A 19745-nucleotide genomic window follows, 5' to 3' on the forward strand; every position below is an offset into this window, starting at 1 on the left:
CTGCCAGATGAAGGAGGCTTCAGGAGTTTTATTTGGTGGTTTTGGGGAAACAAATCTCCTCTCCTGTATCCGTTTCCTTTTTTTAGGAGACATTGTTTGAGTGTGGAGATGAGGCAGACAGCCAGACTGAGGCAGGATAAGCCCGTCAGACAGTTGATCGACAGAGAAATGGGGAAGACAGAATAAAAGAAACTGTTTGCAGATTCACTTCCCCCTCTTTTTGCCATTTATCCTGTTTCTCTAAGTCAGGATTTCTGATTGGCAGGCATGTACGCACTCACACACACAAAACTGCATGCGTAAAGCTTAAACTGACATGAGCCTATTACGGTTTTTCTTTGCTCAAGTGGTTTGTGGAGACGCAGCAACAATGAAGCAGTTATTTTGGCTGAGGTCTTGCAGCTGAATGCTCAGGTGCATTCGCTTCCATTACACAAAATCTATACAGGGAGCTTCATGTGACACAAAACAAATGAAAAAAAACACATGTCATTTAATGGAGAATTCTGTGGCACCTATAGAGGACAGTAAAACAACTGTGACATGTCCATTGTGCACCATGAAATGCAATTTGTGAATGAAGTATGTGAGCGTACATGTGACTCTCTGTTGTTAGGAGGTCTGTGTGTTTATCCTCATGCACAATGATGCAACACTGGCTCAACATGAAGCTGTTTCCTCAAAACAAAAAGCACATACACACACTACCTTTACAATAATCAGCAGAGGGAACCTGGACTTCCACTTTCGGACCACTCTTGTGTGCACATGAGATGGTTTAAAAAACCTGTCTTGGTTTCTTGTTGAACCAGACTTGGAAGTTCAATATCTCCATATGATGCTTACTGAATTGTACTGTTAATGTAAATGTTTCAGGCCCACAATAAAGCAAAGTGCTTCCTCTTTTTTTAACCTGCTTTGTGTTTGTTTCCTCCACAGGCGTTTCTGCACAGAATCAGACAAACTGCAGATGACCAACAGTGTCTGTCCCCTGAACATGTCAAGGTACTGTCTTGAAATACTTATCTTCGTATTAGTCAATCCAAAACTTGAATGTCAGTCAGTAGAGCATATATCTCCGCCAAGCCCCAGCTTTCCCCTTAAATGGGAATTCTGGTATTTTTCAACCTGGGCCCTATGTTTACAAGTGTAGGTGTTTAAATGAATGGTACTTACAAAACAGGAATCAGACTGTCAGACATATCCAGTCGATCGCCTCAGCCGACACCTGAGACAATGCACAGCAACGTGCTTTTGCTCCTTTTTTGTTTTTTGATATAACAAATGCACTTTGAAGTTCTGTTTCCAACAACTCAGATCTCAGGACAGTTTGTTTGAGACTTCTCGTTGAGTGAGACATGGGTGAAGTTGACGGACTTATAGCAAAGACCATGAATAACAATTTCCATCTTTTATTCGTAAAATAAACTAGTGGATATTTTGTGGACTTTCGTAGTTGCCCCATTAAAACTAATTGTAGTCAATGCCACTGGGTTGCGGCTAATAGACTGATTCCAAAAGTACCATTCATTTACACACCTACACTTAGAGCCCTGGTGGAAATACTTATCATTCCATTGAGTTTTTTAATGAGAAATTTACAAAACTGTCAAAACAGTATTTATTTTGCAAGGTTAAAGAAAGTGAAAAACATTTCCTGGATCTTTCCCCTTGATTTAATCCATTTGAAACGTTAATGGTTTCTTCCTTGACCTATTTTCTACCCTTCCACCAAGTTTACAATAAAATCAGTTTGGTTTTAACGTTATCCTCCCAACAGACAGATAAACAGACAAATGGCAACGAAAACATAACCTTCTTGGCGGCGGGAATGATCTATCTTGAGATGCTCAGATAAAATTTGTATTCTCCTATTTACCAAATTTCCCCAAATCTCTGTCCATCTGTTGGTCACTTCCTTACTCTTTTTTTTTCCTTCTCTTCCTTCCACCCTGCCCCTTTGTCTCTTCCTTCCTCTGTATCCCCTCCCTTTACATCATCCCTCTGTTATAGATTCTGTTTTCAAATATTGAGGACATCCTGGAGTTGCACAAAGAAGTGCTGTCTACTGTGGAGGCCAGTCTGAAGCCTGAACCCCAGCCCCAGCATTCACTGGGATACGTTTTCCTCCAGTTTGTAAGTGCATGACACACACACACAGAAAATAGACAGTCAGTCACACGCCACAACAGGCACATGGACATGCATGTGCGGGGCGTATGCATGCGAGAGTTCCTCTTCCCTGCAATAACCTACACACACAAACTCTTTTCATGGGTCACCCGTAACCACAGATGCAGGGAAAGCGTGCAAAGACTGCTGCGTGAAACACACCCCTAATTCTCTCTTTCTCACTCACACACCGACACACAAACACAGACACACACAAACACACACACACACACACACACAACCCCCCCCCCCCCCACACACACACAAACACAATCCTTTTGCTAACAGGCCTGCATCCGGTCAGGAAAAAGACTCTCTTCCCTCCGTCCCTTGTCATCACTCTGTGAAAGTCACTGTCTCTCCCATCTCCTTCTTTTTCCCCTCCATCCCTCCGTCCCTCCATCCCTCTATCCAAATCATCCTCTCCGCTCTGTGACCCCCTCCTCCCCTCACCTCCCTCCCACCATCCCCTCCGCTCCCCTCTGTTTGAACTTGTTTGGCCCCAGGGAACAAACAAAGAAGGGTCTGTGTCCGGGAAGGAAGAGATGGTGTGTCAGTCAGGGAGGGGACAATGCTTCTGTGGGTAGCTCTCTCTCTCTCTCTCTCTCTCTCTCTCTCTCTCTCTCTCTCTCTCTCTCTCTCTCTCTCTCTCTCTCTCTCTCTCTCTCTCTCTCTCTCTCTCTCTCTCTCTGATAAACTATCTTCAATACACATTATAAGTCTCAAAACAGCTCGGTAGGGTATCAGTTTGCAGGACAGTATTTCAGGAGCAAAAATCCCAAAATTTCTGCTCTATGCTTATTTTTGCACCTGGACAAATACTAGCGACACAAATCTTGAAATATTGACCACTGATCACTATTTGTGCTTCTGAGAAATGTTTATAAAGCAAAATAAAAAATCAACCTACATGCCCTTTTATGAACCCCTCCACCTCTTGGAAAGGAAATTGCACGATCAAAAATAATCTACCCACTACTGGCTTGTGGTATATGACTGACATTTAATCACATCTGTTGAATTTCTGTTGAATTGGCTCATCCAATCGTACCTTCACACATGTGCGAGACGTCACGGCCATTGAGTTTGTCAGGCCGAAGTGTCAGGGTGGAGAATTGATTAAAGGAGCCTGACATGGTTGTTTCTTTTCCACGCCGCTCTGCTGTGGGCAGACAGAACGGCTGTTTGGGAAGCTCTAGGTGAAATGAATTGTTTAAAGAGAACAGCCTTATTCTCTTCATCATCTCAGTTTTCTTCAAGTCTTTGGAACAGGTACGTAACCTTTGGATATGAATTCAGGATGAGTCATAGTGATGGAGCAAAACTCAATAAAGTCCTCTGTAGCAGTGATGTCACGTATGAAAGTAATGGTTTAACAGAAAACAGAGGCTATATATACCCTAGTATTTATAATTTATCAGAGCCCAAGGTGATATCCTCAAATAGAACAAAACAAAAGCAGTAAATCAGGGTTGATTTTTTACATATATTCTTGTTAGATGTCAACAAATGAATCCCCTTAAAAGACCAAAACAGTTCATATATCCTCCTAAAACCTATAAACTACATAAGCAAAGCCTGATACTTATTATTTCTCTCTGACATTCACTGCCGGTGCTTTCCAAACAATATAAATGGAACAACAATGTAAAAATCAATACTGATATGTATAAAACGTACTGACTGGAAGACTCTGAAACCTTTTGACAGACTCAGCCGTTTCCCTGTGTTTTCAGTATTCATGCTAAGCTAGGCTAACTGGCTGCTTGCTTTTAGAGTGGTGTTGATCTTCTCCTATAAGGCTCAGCAACAAGTGATTATGCGTATTTCCCAAAATGTAGAACCAGTCTTTTAAATGATTAATGTCAATCAAAACTGTTCTAATTCTCAAGAAAAACACATTTCACTTCCATCTTTTGCTGTGTGTTTGTGTGTTTGAATGTGTGTTCTACCATGTCCCACACACACACACACACACCCACACACACCACCTTTGTTACTGCATATCCATTACACTTCCCTCTCCTATATACCCATGACCTTTGTCTCCTTCCAACACTGACACCTCTCTACCAATCAGCCGACCCTGTCTGGCACCCTCGCGCCACAGCCCTTGACCTGTAGCAGGGGTCAATACCATGACTGGGATTTGATTAACCTTCGGCATTATTCCACAGGACTGTCTGCCACTCACAGTTAGGGAAGACAAATGGGATGATTCATTTTTATTCAAAGTCAGATGTTGCCAAGATGGCCCGGGAGGCTGCAAATGTAGAAAAAGTGCAGCAGTGTTTGATTATAAATCAACATGACCATGAGTTGAGGCAATGATTTTAGATGGAGTGTGTTTCCTCTGACCAAACACACGCGGACGTGTTTAAGATTATTCCAACTCTGCAAAAGGTGAAAAGGTGACTAGTGTTTGAGGAGAAATCAGACGTCAATATTTGCTCTATTTCTGTCAACTGTGTATGTGAAGCACTGCACGAGAAGCAACAGTCACGTCATTATGGACTTTCTGAACTACACCCATTATGCTTTGACTCTCTCTGTGTTTGATACTACCCTCTCATCTAGCCTCCGGAATAACATTCCAATGACGAGGAATTCAACTAAAGACTTGTGTTTATCAAAGGGACAACCCAAGTCTTTGAGTTATTCTGGGTACAACTGACGTCTTTCAGGCTTTTTTAGGGATAGTCCCAGTTTATTGAATATACTGCGTGGAAATTCAAGGTTCAAATTCTGGTCTTATGTATAAGCTACTTAAAGACAGCCTGAATTGACAGGGGACCAGTTGTCACTGAGGAATGGCAACACCTAGGAGAGGATTTTGGTGGTAAAGACACGGCAGCTGAAAAAAGAATAACCTGAGCAAAAGGGTTCGATCGCAGATGAAAGATACAAACAAATACAAGTGTAAACTTGATGCTGAGTGGCTATGTTAACGTGTCCTTAAAAACCATCATGCTTAATAGAATTTCCACACAAAAAGAAAAGAATGGCGATAGGGTCAGTTCATGAACGTAACTCTTGACAGACAGATTCTGAGTGACAAGTTCTTATGTGTGAGAGAGAGAGAACTGCATAGCACTGCACTTGCAGCTTCTTGTACAACGGCAGCTGAAATTATGATGTCTCACTGTCTGCAAGGACAGTAGCTACTTTGTGGTTGATAGTGCATGTGAGCAAGAGGCAATTAGTGCTGCCGATGCTATACAATGCAAAGGAGCCAAACACCTATTTAGAGATCTCTTATGTTATTACGAAAAGTAAAACAAAATCCTAATTTTGAAACTGACGCGGGACAAATTAGTTGTCCAGATAATTAATGGGAAACACTACTTTATACTGTTGATTCGAGTACATTCGTGACTCTTCTATCCTCTTCACACAACCGCTCCCAACTGTTTTAGTTCAGGTGCAAGACAAATCCACACGTTGTTTGAGATACTCTGGTTGTAATGACACATGATGGAAATATATCGTCCCATTTATTGGTTGATTTCACAGACTAAGGACATTCAGTGTCATGGGGGGAGCAGACAACCAGAAAACATTCTGTTTACCCTACTGGTTTTATTAATATCAAGAAATTGAATCACCACCCAAGTATTTTATAATCTAATCTAGTCAAGTTTGTTGTCATACTAACCTACATATATTCATGAATATGCACTAAAATTAATAGTAATCAATGACATAACAGCAGTCAGTCATAGTGAATTTTGTTAAATATACTATACCTAATTTAGAAATGTTGAGAAACTGCAGTATAGCTTTTGATCCATATTGAGAGTATAGAATATTTGGGCACTGTTAGGCTGTTTCCAGTACAAATAATTAACCTTTATTTGTACATATGAATAAATTACCTTAAGTGGTACATTTACTCTAGTGTACATACAAATCTCCCTTCCTTTTAGCCATGTAGAGTACTAACTCAGTTTGACAGTATTGGGGGTTTCTCGCCATATGCTGGCTCAGCTGTTGCTCCCAGTGGTGCTTCAGACTGGAATCCCCTGCACACACGTGTCTTTGGTTGTGTTTGTGTTTCGGCCTGCATGTGTGGTTAAAATTTTTTTTATGTTGTGCTGCTCACTTGTAAATCTAATTGTATCAGCTCCTTTTGGTCGGACTGAGCAGAGATGAAGTGTTTTTAAAAAGAGAAGAGGGCTATAAGTTTTGTTTGTCCACTTCTGTCACCACTGCTGGGTTGCATGCAATCTGTTTGTGTGTGTGTGGATGTGGGTGTGGGTGTGTGTGGGAGGATGCAGTAAAACCACACGCATACTCATTGTGCACATCCGTATCTGTTGTCCTTAGTAATTTGTATCATTAAAGGTGTTGTCACAGAGGATGTGATAACATTATCCAATATTATCTTTACCCTGATTTGTCTCAGCTATTGATTGAATATTGATTATTTATTTTTTAGTGTTAAATACAAAGCCTTAAGGCGGTGGCGTTTTAGTTAAGTTGAAAGTTGTGTCCGAGCCCCTGCAGTTTGGGATTTCGCTCACGTTGTTTCAGGTGACAGTTTCAGTTTCTGCACCTCAGGCCCCAGTCTGCACATGGTTTCACATCCCAATTAGTGTAGTACAGTGGAGAATAGACAACAGGCTTCAATAAGCCTCGGGGTGTAAATTCAACTGCTGCTGTGATATTGTGTATACGGTGTTCTATACAGTTTTCTGCATGAATAATACATTTTAAGCTGCAGTCAATTCAGTCGCTGAGGTGTTGTGTTACGTATTGTAAAAGAAAACTAAATGGCAACTTGACAAAAGCCTCTGCATCAGTCCTAGTAGGGCTGTGAAGTCTTGATGCAGCATGACACTGTCCCCCGCAGGAAATAGAAGAAGTGCTGTATATAGGCATGCTATGTGGGCCTTTACTGATACGATATAGAATTCTCTGAAAAAGAGAAGTGTGAAAAAGGATTTCGGTGAAAACTAGAACATGAAAATTTGTTATTATTTCAGAGGCTTTGCTGTTGCAGTGAGTTTGCACTCCCATAACACAGCCTGCTTTAGAGAAGGCAGTGGCTGCTCGTACTACTAATATTAATTAGTGATGCGTACCATTACAGATACTGCTTATCGAAACCAATCTATATTCTCGTTGATACTTCTCTCTAGAATTTGGTGCGAAAAATAAAGATATGGCATTAACCCATAGGAAACGATTAAACTGTTTTTTGTATTGCTGTTCAGGGGTTGGTTGCAAATCAGAAAATACTTTTGAAATAAGAACGAACATAGCAAACATATTGATTGTGATCCTGATGGTGGATCGTGATCCTGGTGGCAGGTGATTGTGGATCATGATTACTACTATATTGCTTAGATATACATAATGCCCCTCACCTACACTACAATTATTGGCAATAAATACCTTGATACACCTCTCCCATCCTTTCTCATCGGTGTTGAAAGTATTTTTATTTTGTTAATACATACATGTGACATCTGTTACATTTCTATCCCTCCTAGTAGAGGGATCCCTCACACGTGGCTCTCTCTGAGGTTTTCCATCTTTTTTTGGTAGTTTTTTCTTACTGTTGTTTAGGGTTAAGGAAAGAAGAGGTCCCACCTTGTTTAGTCCTACGAGACATATTGTGATTTATGAATATGGGCTATAAAAAATTTGATTGATTGATTGATTTCGGACCTGACCAATGAGGAACCGGTAACAATTTAGTACTGACTCTTGATACCCACCCCTACTTGTATTTAGGAACAACAACAGCTGTAGAGTTGTAGTTATCCACCATTTACCTCGTTATTTGAATCTCATTACACTGTAGTTATTGGAGCCGTCAGTATTCCTCATGTCAGTCCTTAATGCTGCCAACCAGCCAGAAAAATGATTGTAAATGTCACCTTTCACCTTTTGCAGAGGCAGAGTTTCTCTGTGTATGGCGAGTACTGCAGTAACCATGAAAAGGCCTTACGACTTCTCATGGAGCTGAACAAGATCCCCAACATCAGGACCTACCTGCTGGTAAGACACCACTGCTCTTCTCCTCGGCATAACGTATCTGTCCTTCTCTTTGCAGTCCTCCTCCACCTCTAGAGTCGACAAAAGTTCAGAATTTTCATGAGCTTCCTTCCTCTTCTCGCTATGACTCTGACTTATCTCTTCCTCATGTTGTATCAACAAATCTCCCCGCTTTCATCATTTTATTTCACTGTTCAGTCTTGCAAATCTTTGCCTCTACTGATTTCGTGTTTGTCTACATCAGCCTCTCATCTATTTTCCTCCTGTCAGCATTTCTGCCTTGTTCCTTTGCCCTATATTTCTTTCCTCCTGTGAGTCCGCTGACTTTCTTTATCTGCCCTTTATTCATGCTCCTCCTTCCCCTTTCCCTCCATCCTTACACCTGTATTTCCGTGTTAACACTTGAATAAAGGGCAGAAACTGTTATAGGGTCGTGGGGTTCTTCCTGCCCGGACAGGATGTAGCCACCATCAAGGTCACTTTTGTGTCTTTCTTGTAGTGTTTCCGCTACCAGCTGCTTCCGTACTTTGACACCAAAACGTATGGGCCCCAGACAATGAACTTAGAATGGCCACAGGGCCTTTGAGCGGGGATTTAACAATGAAATCATCTGCGGATCCAGGGCCAGCCAGCTGTGGACAGTTGGCAGCCTTCTTGGGATTGGCCGAGAGATCTGAGGCCTTGCGTTTGTCGCTGCCTGATGGTTTGCTTCCATTGCATTATTCTGACCCACAGGACTGGAAACAGTGGGCTCAGTGTTGCTGTGTGCTTTGGCTTTTTGCTTCTCCTGGCCCAGTCATGTGCTGCCTAATTGGTCAGGTCTTATGCCACATTAATGCTTCCAAAATAAAATCCCCACACAACATCTGGTTATGTATTGAAGCAGTTGTCAGGCCTGCTCAGTATTAAATCAAATATTGGACAAACATTTGTGTTTTGTGTAGCAACCATCAGCAAAATAGAAACAAGATTGATAAATAAAATTCGCAAAGCATTGTCTTTAAAAGGCATGGTTAAAACACATGTGATGTGTTTCTATTTTTAGAAAGTAGAGCATATACGGTAGAATAAAGTTTTCAATTCTTAAAGCGTTAACAATAAGTGTAAAATGGGCCCTTTTTCCAGCTGTGTCTAAATCCAGGGGAATTATTTTTCTTGATTAAACAATTTCCACGCTAATTGAATCATGCGATGGTGGGAACTTCTGAAATTGTACGCAGAAAAGAAGTGTTAATTGCACTGGAACAGTAGAGAGGAGTGAAGTGAAAGCAAAAGGAGGTCAGTGTGAAGAGCAGAGGGAATTCTGTCTGCAGGCAGATTACAAATAAGCAGAGGATAATGGAGAGAGGAGGCTGAGGAAAACTTTGAAGGAACTGGGGTTGTGGGAGAGAAGGAACAAGAGAGGAGAGATTAATACATTAGGAATCTGTGAAATTTAGAAGTTGAGATTTTTGCTTTTTTTCCATAAATATGCCCCCCGCCCTCGCCACCCTCTCCTTCTCTCTGCAGTGCTGAAAGGAATTGCCATATGATTATAATGCTCCATACTGATCCCCTGCCTTCTTTCCCACTGTAGAACAGTCGAGGAGTTTATCTGCATGGCTGCTTTTGATCTTTCATCCCGTCCAATGAGCTCATAGCATTCTGACAGCCTACGTTCCTGCAAAATTCAAGGCGTAGAGAAACCACGAGTGTAACTGTAACCCCCCACTTCTGAAGAAAACCTCTCCTTTCAACTGGTTCTGGGGGCTAGTTTCTAAAAGCCCAAATCGTCTGGGGAATGAGGAGACATTTGGTTTCTCACTGACCCTGTTAAAAAACATCAATATTTGTGAGGGTTTTTTCAGTGGCACACCAGAAGAAATATAGTTATAATATAGTATTATTATAACAATAAACTTGATTTATTAAGCACCTTTCAAAACACAAGGTGCTTTACTAGTAAAAATGAAGAATTTAAAGTATTGATACTATAGTATAGTGTAGAGTAGTATACTATCTATACTAAAGTGTAGTATAGCATCGCATCGCATTGTATAGCATAGTATAGGACAGTACACAATGATACAGTATTGTGTTGTATAGTATATTATTGTGTAGTGTAGTATAGTATAGGACAGTACAGAATAGTAGAGTGTAATGTTATATAGTACAGTATTCTATTGTATATTATAGCATAGCGTAGTCAAGGTCATAGAGTTTTGTGTTTAAACAAGGTGCCACAGTGTCCTTTTTTGTATAATATCTTCCTTGTTGTTTTCTTGTGAGAGAAGAAGGAAAATTATCTTTTGATAAACAACAATAATAGCCACAAACTCAATCCATGGATTCACTTTTAATAATACTAAAAGAAAAACATGACAAGAAATACTGTAAATCTTAAAAAGACATCAGACTGAAATAAACCACCAGAAGCTACTATTGAATTGCCAAAACTGAGGTTTGGTAACAGGATGTGGTCATTAATTAAGATAAGAAACGTTTTATACAGTAGATGTGGAAAGCTGACATGGACTCTGTAACTGAAGCAAGATGCCCCTTGAAAAAACTGAATAAGAAACAATTTAGGTTAATCTTTAACAGATTTTCCACCGATTACTTGGCACAATATCCAAAGCATAATTTTCCTCTAATACAGTTTTAGTTTTTTAATCCTTCAGGGTTAGTAAATGTGTGTGTCTTTGATGAGATGTTAAAGAGGGTTAATTGGTGTTCGCCTTTCAAACTTGCACTTTATAACACAGAATGTCTTTTTTGACTGCACTGTTCGTCCTTTTTTTTATATTTAATGTATGAAATTTGATAGTGTTTAATATTGGTTGTGTTTTTTCTTCTACAGCACTGTATGTTACTGGGAGGAAAGAAAAGCACAGACATTCCCCTGGAGGGCTACCTTCTCAGTCCCATTCAGAGGATCTGCAAGTACCCTCTGCTGCTGAAGGTAGCGCACAAGTGCTGCAATAATGTCGTGGTGCTTTTACCTAATAATATTAACGACAGCAAATTAAGCTGCATGGTATAAAACCAGAAACCTGTTTCCCCCAATATAGGAACTGCTGAAGAGGACCCCTAAAAAGCATGCAGACTATCCAGCTGTGGAAGAGGCTCTGCAGTCCATGAAGGCAGTGTGCTCCAACATCAATGAGACCAAGAGGCAGATGGAGAAACTGGAGGCTCTGGAACAGCTGCAGTCCCACATCGAGGGCTGGGAGGTGAGATCATCGAGGACGGAGTCGGTGGAGAATGAGAATGGGGTCAGGGTGACACTAGCCATGAGGAGACCAGGATTAGTGCCATGACATTTAGAGACTGAAAACTGAAGGGAAGAGAAACGGCCGGAGAATTATCACAATGAGTGCCCTTTTATTAGAGAATCCTGAAACACAAGTGTGTTTCTCTCAATGATCCTATATCATAATAAATGACTTAAACAGCCAGACTTATTTTAGGAACGACTCAACCACCACAGGCTCTATCTATGTTGAGTTAAGCACTGTAGCAGCCAATTCACTGCTCCGAGCCCAGGGGCCATGGACGGGGCTTGGGAGCCGAGGGAAGGGTCCAGTGAATTTTTCACGCCTCTCTCACCCACCACAACAGAGGCCTTGTCTTAGCGGGCACCAATGGGACAATCCACCCACTCAGGGTGCTAATGGGGATGCCAACGGGCATGCTGCCCAATCAGAAGAGACCTAGGAAGCAGTGTGCTAGTCGCACATGCACTGGGAGGGTTACATGAGGGGATCTTGGGAGGATGGACCCAGAGAGTGGGCCCCTCTGGGACATCCCACTATCTGGGTTTCAAAACAGACCTCCTTTCTTCCTGCCCCGGAGAAAAATGTCACCACTTGACCCTGAAAACAAAAAACAAGAAATATTTATTTAGCCTCAGTGTATTGGTAGTAAAAGACCAGGATATGTTCTGGTTCCCCTTGTGACAAATAATTCAAATTTTGTCTTTCTATTCTGTGTTTGGACTTAAGCCACCATGGTGTCCTCTCATCTTTATGTTTGTCAAAGTACAAACCAAAGCAGTGCTGCAGCAGCCAATCATTGGAGCTGCTGGTGGAGAAATTGTATTAAACGGTTCTGATAATCGATTAGAATACAATTTTACAGGCAAAACACTCAAATATTACTAAACTCTATCTAAAATTATCATTTTAGATAGTCTTGGTTTAAATGAGTTTTGGACTTAGCGGCAGAGTGGAACACTGGTTAGCTCCGTGACCTCACAGCTAGAACGATCTGGGTGGGAACTTGCTGGATGCAACCTCTCTGTGAGTTTGCATGTTCTCCCTGTGCTTGCGTAGGTTCCCTCACGGTTCTTAAGTTTCCTTCTACCCTCTGAAGACATGCAGGTTGGCTCACAACTTGTAGGTGTGAGCAGTTGCTTGTCTAAGTATGTTAGCCTTGTGAAAGACTGACAAGAGCGTGCTCCCCGCCTCCTTCTGCCTCTTGCCCAATGTCTGCTGGGATTGCCCCCTCCCCCAAACCCTCAGAGGATAAGCGGTATACCTAATGGATGGATGGATACATAGCAATGAATAATTAAAATAATAGTTGGATGCAGCCCTGATAGCAAGTAGGCACTTTCCTATTGGTAACAGGGTTAATGTTGTATGTATCACATATTGTACATCACACCTACGCCTTTGCGTTCACTGAGACGGATACATCTTCTGCCTTTGGACTTAGTGTGACTGTGAGACACTTTCAGATTGGTAACTGCCTCACTGTTTGTCGGTTGATCATGAGTGATGATTGAACTCATATGATATGAGCCGTTAAACAGATCACGGCCAGCCCAAATTTATTTAGGGGAAAACCTCAGTCAGACTGTGATACTTGTAGTATGAGAATACATCGATACCACAACAGAGTTTTGAATGTAGAAACGATCTCAGTCCACAATTTTTTGAAACTTCTCCATTAAAGCGGCTCTAAAACAAGAAGGCAATTTCTCTGTTCTCTCTCCCTGAACAACTAAAAGCTTAGAACGGCACTTCAGCCCGACCTTGCCCCTCTGCAGATCCTTCGGCCTAACAGCATTAGTCTCACTCTCTCCAGCCACTCTCCAGCCTAATCACCTTCAGCCTTAATGGAAGAACCCGCTAGTAGCGCTGAAGAGGGGCCAGGCGCATTACCGCTGCTCGTATGTACTTTGCACAAATACCGTGTATTTGTACATACATTATAAATGCAAGGAAAGCGTCGACATGTCTGCAAACACAGAGAGCAAGACGTGCATGCATGTGTGCACATATGTAGGTCTGAGCATTCTCTTACACCCACCCCCCCCCCCCCACCTCAGCTTTACATGAGGTTGAATTCGTCTGAAACCAAATCACCCCCCGAATCCAAGTCGGGATTCACCTAAAAAAAGCTTATGTTTTTTCTCTCTATGAACTCTGCAGTGATGAGCATCCATCATATTTATCTCTCTCTATATATATGTATATCTATATATATACTCATGGGAATCAATTATGGATGCTTGAGAATGGGTGTGGCCTCTCGGGTTTCCACAGGTGTCTTCAAAGACAACAGTGAAGTCCAGATGTGATGTATGTGTGTGCCTGTGGGTATGTGGTGGGTACTCCACAAGCCAAAGGGGGGAGGTTGTCCTCAGCCCACACATGGGTGTATTTAGTTCCGGATGATTCCGAGTGGAATGATCCGGTTAACAGTGAGTAATGAAATTTCTTTTAACTTCATTAGTTTTATTTTATCGGTAGCCGTGTTTTGGCAGCTTAGGTGAACCACATGTATAAACTACTCATCCTTTCCTAATTGTTCCTGTTGTGATATTAGGAAATGGTTTTCATCTGTCATTTACAACTTGGGCAGAAACACACCAGAATGCAGTGTGTCTGTATCTGTGAAAGCCGTTTATGTTCCCTAGTCGAAAATGTGAAAACGCTGAAAATGATTTTCTGGAAACAACAAAGCCAAAATAATATTATTCATTGGTTGTGAAGTCCAGACACTTTGTGAAAAGGTTAATTAGACAGCAATCTCTCGTCAATCGAGGTCAATCAGTCCCAGATTGATGTCGACAACTTCATTAACAAAGACTGACAACATTTCTAAATATACATTTTCAACATTTCAATAGTGAGTTTATAATGAGAAAGATGCCTCTTCATGTTTGATCATTAATACTAATCGGATAATTCAGTACTGAAAATGAGGCAATACATTTTGAGTGAACAATCTTTTTGTTTGTCTCGACTCTTATGGCTTATTGTGTTGACTGGAGTGTGTCATTGTTCCTTGTTTCACTACTTCATCGAGCAGGGTTCTCGGTTTTCGAAAGTTTACCACATCCTGTCATGGCTGCAGTGTATCAGATTGCATCCTCCTGAATAGTTTCAGAGGAATTAATTGGCTTTAATGGTACATTTTAAGGCTTGTGGCACTTCTACCTACAATCTGCACTACCCTCTATACACATACAGCTGAAAAGAGTATAAAACGACTTTATTCCTACATAAGAATCCCCCAGGAAACTCTCAACTGTGCCAAGGCATAGTTTGTTTTGAGGCTGCCTCTGCCACTGAAGCTTTGGTGTCACTTGTTAGGTGCTCAACGATTGACTAGTGAGAGGCTAACTCTCTTGGCAGGGAAGAGTGTGCAGTTAATCTGTTTGTAGTTTTGCCCTGTTTACTTTTTCCTATAATCGACTGTGGGATTAAAACAAGTTGTTCACAGTGCCACAGTTGGATTTCGTATTGTTTTGTTGAGGTTGACAAGGACGAATATGTCCTATTGCAATTCCCTACTCGAGGTTCCATGCTCTGCTCAAATAAAAGTTGTCTGTACATAAAAAAGTGGATAATTATAATGGTTCTTACAAATGTAAATCACCTTCTTGTGTCTAATTGAATATCTCAATAGTCACTCGTGTCAGTACCTGATTCAATCTTCTTTTTCAATCTTTTTCTCTCTCCAGGGAACCAACCTGACAGATATCTGCTCAGAGTTACTGCTTCATGGAAATCTCCTTAAAATCTCAGCAGGAAATATCCAGGAACGCGTCTTCTTCCTGTTTGACAACCTTTTGGTTTACTGTAAGAGGAAGTCCAGGTAAGAAATGCAACATCCACACAACTTACCTACGTACGGTAGCTACCACAACAGCATGTCAGAGGAGCAGTTAAAAAACATTTTTATTGACCAACTAAGGTAGGAGGGAAATTTGGAGCAAAAGTCCACATTCCTATGTGTGTTGACACTTTTTTAGAATGCAAGCAGAACAAAAACACCTACACGAGTCTGCAGCACCCCTACCTGTGTCTGTGCATGAATGTGCATGTGTTGCAAACACAGCTTCTCTTTTTACTACGGCACTGGCATCAACGGATGTTTTCCCCGCCTGAGTGTAACCACAGTGTTGTCCCATTTGCTAGGGTTTCTGGCAAGAAGTCCACCAAGAGGACCAAGTCTATCAACGGGCCCCTCTATGTGTTCAGAGGCCGAATCAACACAGAGGTGATGGAGGTGGAAAATGTGGAAGATGGAACAGGTTTGTGTTTGTCCGGCAGCGTTGACTTTGGAGAACGTCTATATGTCCATTCATGCAACTCTCAGGGGACATTTGTTTAAATTATTCTGCATTCCTGATGTAATGCAGCTGTACTTCCCAAACTGATGGTTTATTCACTTTAATAGCTTATAACTTTTTTACACCAAAATAAGATGGGAAACGCGGTTTTAAACATGAGTAAACCCTTTTAAAAAAGGCCACATTTGACGCCTTTCCCATTGCAAGGCGAGGCGTTGCCCTTTCTATTTTTTCCCCAGTGTGTTATGTTCGACGTCACACACACAGCTGAAACTGAGGCGCTCTCTCGCCTTGCTGTCTTGCCCTGGATGATTGTGGGTGTTAGTGGAAAAGGGGCTTTAGGTAATATAGAAATATATATTGTGCAGTGAAACTAAAAATTCTGACTTCACTTTGCTAACTGTTTTCATTTCTCATTTCACACTTTAGTTTATGACAGTTGTGCAGTTCAGTAGCTGGTCGTTAGATATGAATCAGGTACTTGTTGACAGTTTGGGTGGAGTATCATACTTGCACCTAGTTTCAAACAGGATGTAGCTTGCACCTTCTTGTTCTTTTGATGTCAGCTATAGAGGTGCAACAGCAACACCGGGCTCAGTAATACACTTGACAGGCTCTCGTATTGGGGGAAGTATTTTGCAAGAGATGAGCTGCTTATCGTATGACTGGTAGCGGTACCGTCGACACACAGCTCATTTTTGCCTTTGCGGTTTTGGTGCGAGTCCCCGTGCCAGGCTTGTTGTCCGCTGATGTAGAAACACATCTTCCTCTCTCTCGCATGTTTCCTCTTTTTTTTTTCTCTCTTCTGCACGGGCTGAATATTTTTGCAAGATCACGTGCCTTTTTTTTCTGCCTCTTGGTGCGGGCTGTCATATTTAGGCTGCGCGAGGGAAAACCACAAACAAAAACATGCCATATTCACGGAACTCAGGGGTGCCACTTTGAAAATGCGCACACATGAACTTTAAACACAGAAAACCTGATTACTAAGTCAAACAGATGTGAAATTCGAGAGGACATGGAACCAGAAATAAAATATTCAAGTTGTTTCAATAAGAAACAACCAGAGCAGAGCAAGATATATGCTACAACGTAAAATCAAACGTTTAAAATGTTTTTCCTCATATCTATATTCAAGAGTCGGGTCCTTGAGCAGGACTCATTGATTTCACGTTCAGATTTGGTAATCCTTTCACTTCAAACCCTGTCTGCTCTTGGATTTCTCCACTGCTCTTTGATTTTTTTCATCTGCACTTGGATTTTCCCCAACCAATAGAAGGCCAGGTGTAACGATAATTAAATTGCATCTCTCTCATTTTGGTTGCTTTTGGCACTATTTCCATAAAACACAGGGGGAAAAGAAACAGGTCGGCAGCTATTTTTTTTCCATAGTTGCTTGCAACAGTGTTTTCATGAAGTAAAGAAATCACTTGAAACCCTTTATTTTGCTGCTCCATGTTGACCAGGTACCTGCTGGACTCCTCATCGTTTTCCTTCCCTGCAGATTGACAGGAAGGTAGAAGTACTTAAACCCAGTTAAAGTAACCACCCGTAAGACATTAAGTTACCCGCAAAGAGGGAGGGGGAATTTCCCATTTTGATACCTCAGCTGGCATTCTGTTGGTCGGGGAATTTTGACAGACTTGTTGCACAAAACAGATCCATGGAAATCTATGCACAAGCAGGGTTATTTGAGTGCAAGCACAGGGTTGTGAGTAAAGGCATTATAAAATCTGAATTGATATCAGTAAGTCCTGCTCTTAAACCGAATGACCAAATTCTTGAATCAAGAAACGGGAAAAAACTAAGCTGACATGATTGTTTGATTATTATTATCGTAAATGTACTTCATATTTTCAAAAATTCTTAATGTCCTCCTCTTCACTGACTCATCCATCAGCTCTCTGCCCAGATAAATGCCACCCTACAAGTCTCAGCAAGTCCTCACTACAATTCATCTTTTCCATCCCAATGGCTAAAAAGAGAAGACACTGTGTAGTACCGTGTCCCAACCCAGTTCCCTGCTGGTCCAGAGCAGAGGGAGCAGCTCCCTGTGGGGCCTGACTCCTCAGATCTATTTATATGACCTTTGAGCATGAGACTAATGTACCCCATTACCAGCGGTCATTCATTATTCAGTGGCCGCTCACCTGCAGCTAAATGGATATATAATTAGAAAGGGGTGCGATGGGAGATTTCGTTGAGTCATTGGAAAGATGTTTTTTTATTGCTCTTGAGGTGCATTGTGTTTATCTTTTTAATGATGTTGTCAATCGTTGCTTGAGTGGTAAATGCTCATCAGAGAAAATATTAATGTCAAATTGCACAACATCTTTATGATTTAATAACACTTATTTTCACTTCCTATATTTACCACTGGGGTCGGTGTTTATCGTCTGTGGTTTTAGTTGCAGCGTGAGAACACCAAAAACAAAAAGCAGCTATTTATTATAATTTATGTCATAGTTATTTAATTTTTTTAAATTTTAATTAGATGATTTGTTTCAAGTATATCCCTAAACTCTAAAGACCATTCGAAGACTATAAAGAATAATAGCTCAGTCTGCTTCATAATTAAGTCCTTTTAATATTATTCATTATGACCTCTCACCCATAAAAACTAATTAATTGCTTCATTCATTCTTTCTCTCTCTTTTTTTTTTTTTTTACCTTGCAGCGGACTACCACAGCAACAACTACACAGTGACGAACGGCTGGAAAATCCACAACACTGCGAAAAACAAGTGGTTTGTCTGCATGGCCAAAAATGCTGAGGACAAGCAGAAGTGGCTGGACGCCATCTTGAGGGAACGGGAGCAGAGAGAGAGTGAGTAACATTTCGTTTTAAAGGCCGTTTTACGGCTTAATGGAACTTAAAGCATAAAAACCAGAGACGATTTCTTTATACTTGAGTTGCCCGCCCGCAGAACATCAACCATGTTTTAAAAGGAAAGTTGTTTGCTTGGACTGTGGTAATAATAATGAGGCTTTTCTTGGTAAGACAGCAGAAGTGACCTTATTGACCCGCAACAATTAAAGAGAATCATTTGTCCTTGCTGTTGTCTTGAACGCCCCCGTTGTCCGGATTGACAGCGTCCATACGTTGACAAGTCGCCGCTGCTACAGAGCAACAGTTGCCAGTTTATTAAAACTTTATCAATATTGAATGTATCTCATGTCCAAATCTCACTAAATTCAGCACTGCATTTTTTCAGGCCCTTTACACTACGCATGTACTTCACAACAGATGAAGGATGCAGATTGTAGTCATGTGAAATATAGAGGAGCCTCCCTTCTTCTCCTCCTGCTGACTCCAAGATCTTCATATTTTATTTTGTCTTCTTCTCCTTCCATCCTTCCCTATTTGGCCAGTTTTGGTCTTTTCAATCCTTGCAGTCATGCTGATGTGCTGTGTTTCCTTCTCTTGAACGCGTTGTATGTTGCCTTTCATGTTGGTGCCACCTTAGATTCACAAACCATCAGCTCTCCCTCAGCCGGCACACTGTAATGACCGTGGATGTGCTCCTGACCTGGACACAGTGTTTGTTCCCTACAGTTACGTCCCACCTTGAACGAGCTGCCTGCTTGTGTTTTGTAAATAGAGGCTTAGGTGACACGACGTTCACAGTTGGCCTGGATGACCCGTGCACCGAGCAGAGGCTGCTATCTGCTCCTCACTTTCAAGGAATCAGTGCAGTGGAGGTATTTTGATTTAAGCTCTGGGTGGCAAGTAAATCAAATGTCTCATTCACAAACAGCTGATGCGCTAAAAACAGCATATTGCTCTCACGCCTAGAATAGAAATATCAGAGCAAGTGAAGTGCAGTTACATAAGACACCTTTAATTAATCTGCATCTATTTTTACTCTAACAAGAGTTGCTGTCATCGACATTAAACAAAGCTGGATCCATTCCAGTGTGTTTTGAAGAATGTGGAACGTCTTTAGTTTCGAAGTCCACTAAGAGATTAGACCACTAGTGTAAGATTAGTAGTGCAAATGGA

General features: G+C 41.3%; 1 protein-coding gene across 1 annotated transcript in view; it reads left to right on the forward strand.

The window, feature by feature from the left end:
• prex1 (phosphatidylinositol-3,4,5-trisphosphate-dependent Rac exchange factor 1) overlaps positions 1 to 19745 on the forward strand; it is an 85883-nt gene that overhangs the window by 18381 nt on the left and 47757 nt on the right. Inside the window, exons 2-9 of the mRNA XM_061075272.1 lie at positions 940 to 1005; positions 2014 to 2136; positions 8074 to 8178; positions 11015 to 11116; positions 11226 to 11387; positions 15131 to 15264; positions 15588 to 15703; positions 18420 to 18569. Coding sequence (XP_060931255.1) covers positions 940 to 1005; positions 2014 to 2136; positions 8074 to 8178; positions 11015 to 11116; positions 11226 to 11387; positions 15131 to 15264; positions 15588 to 15703; positions 18420 to 18569 — 958 coding nt within the window. The remainder of the gene's footprint in view (positions 1 to 939; positions 1006 to 2013; positions 2137 to 8073; positions 8179 to 11014; positions 11117 to 11225; positions 11388 to 15130; positions 15265 to 15587; positions 15704 to 18419; positions 18570 to 19745) is intronic.

This window comes from Limanda limanda, chromosome 7 (assembly GCF_963576545.1).
Source record: "Limanda limanda chromosome 7, fLimLim1.1, whole genome shotgun sequence".
In the NCBI taxonomy this organism is placed as follows: domain Eukaryota; kingdom Metazoa; phylum Chordata; class Actinopteri; order Pleuronectiformes; family Pleuronectidae; genus Limanda; species Limanda limanda.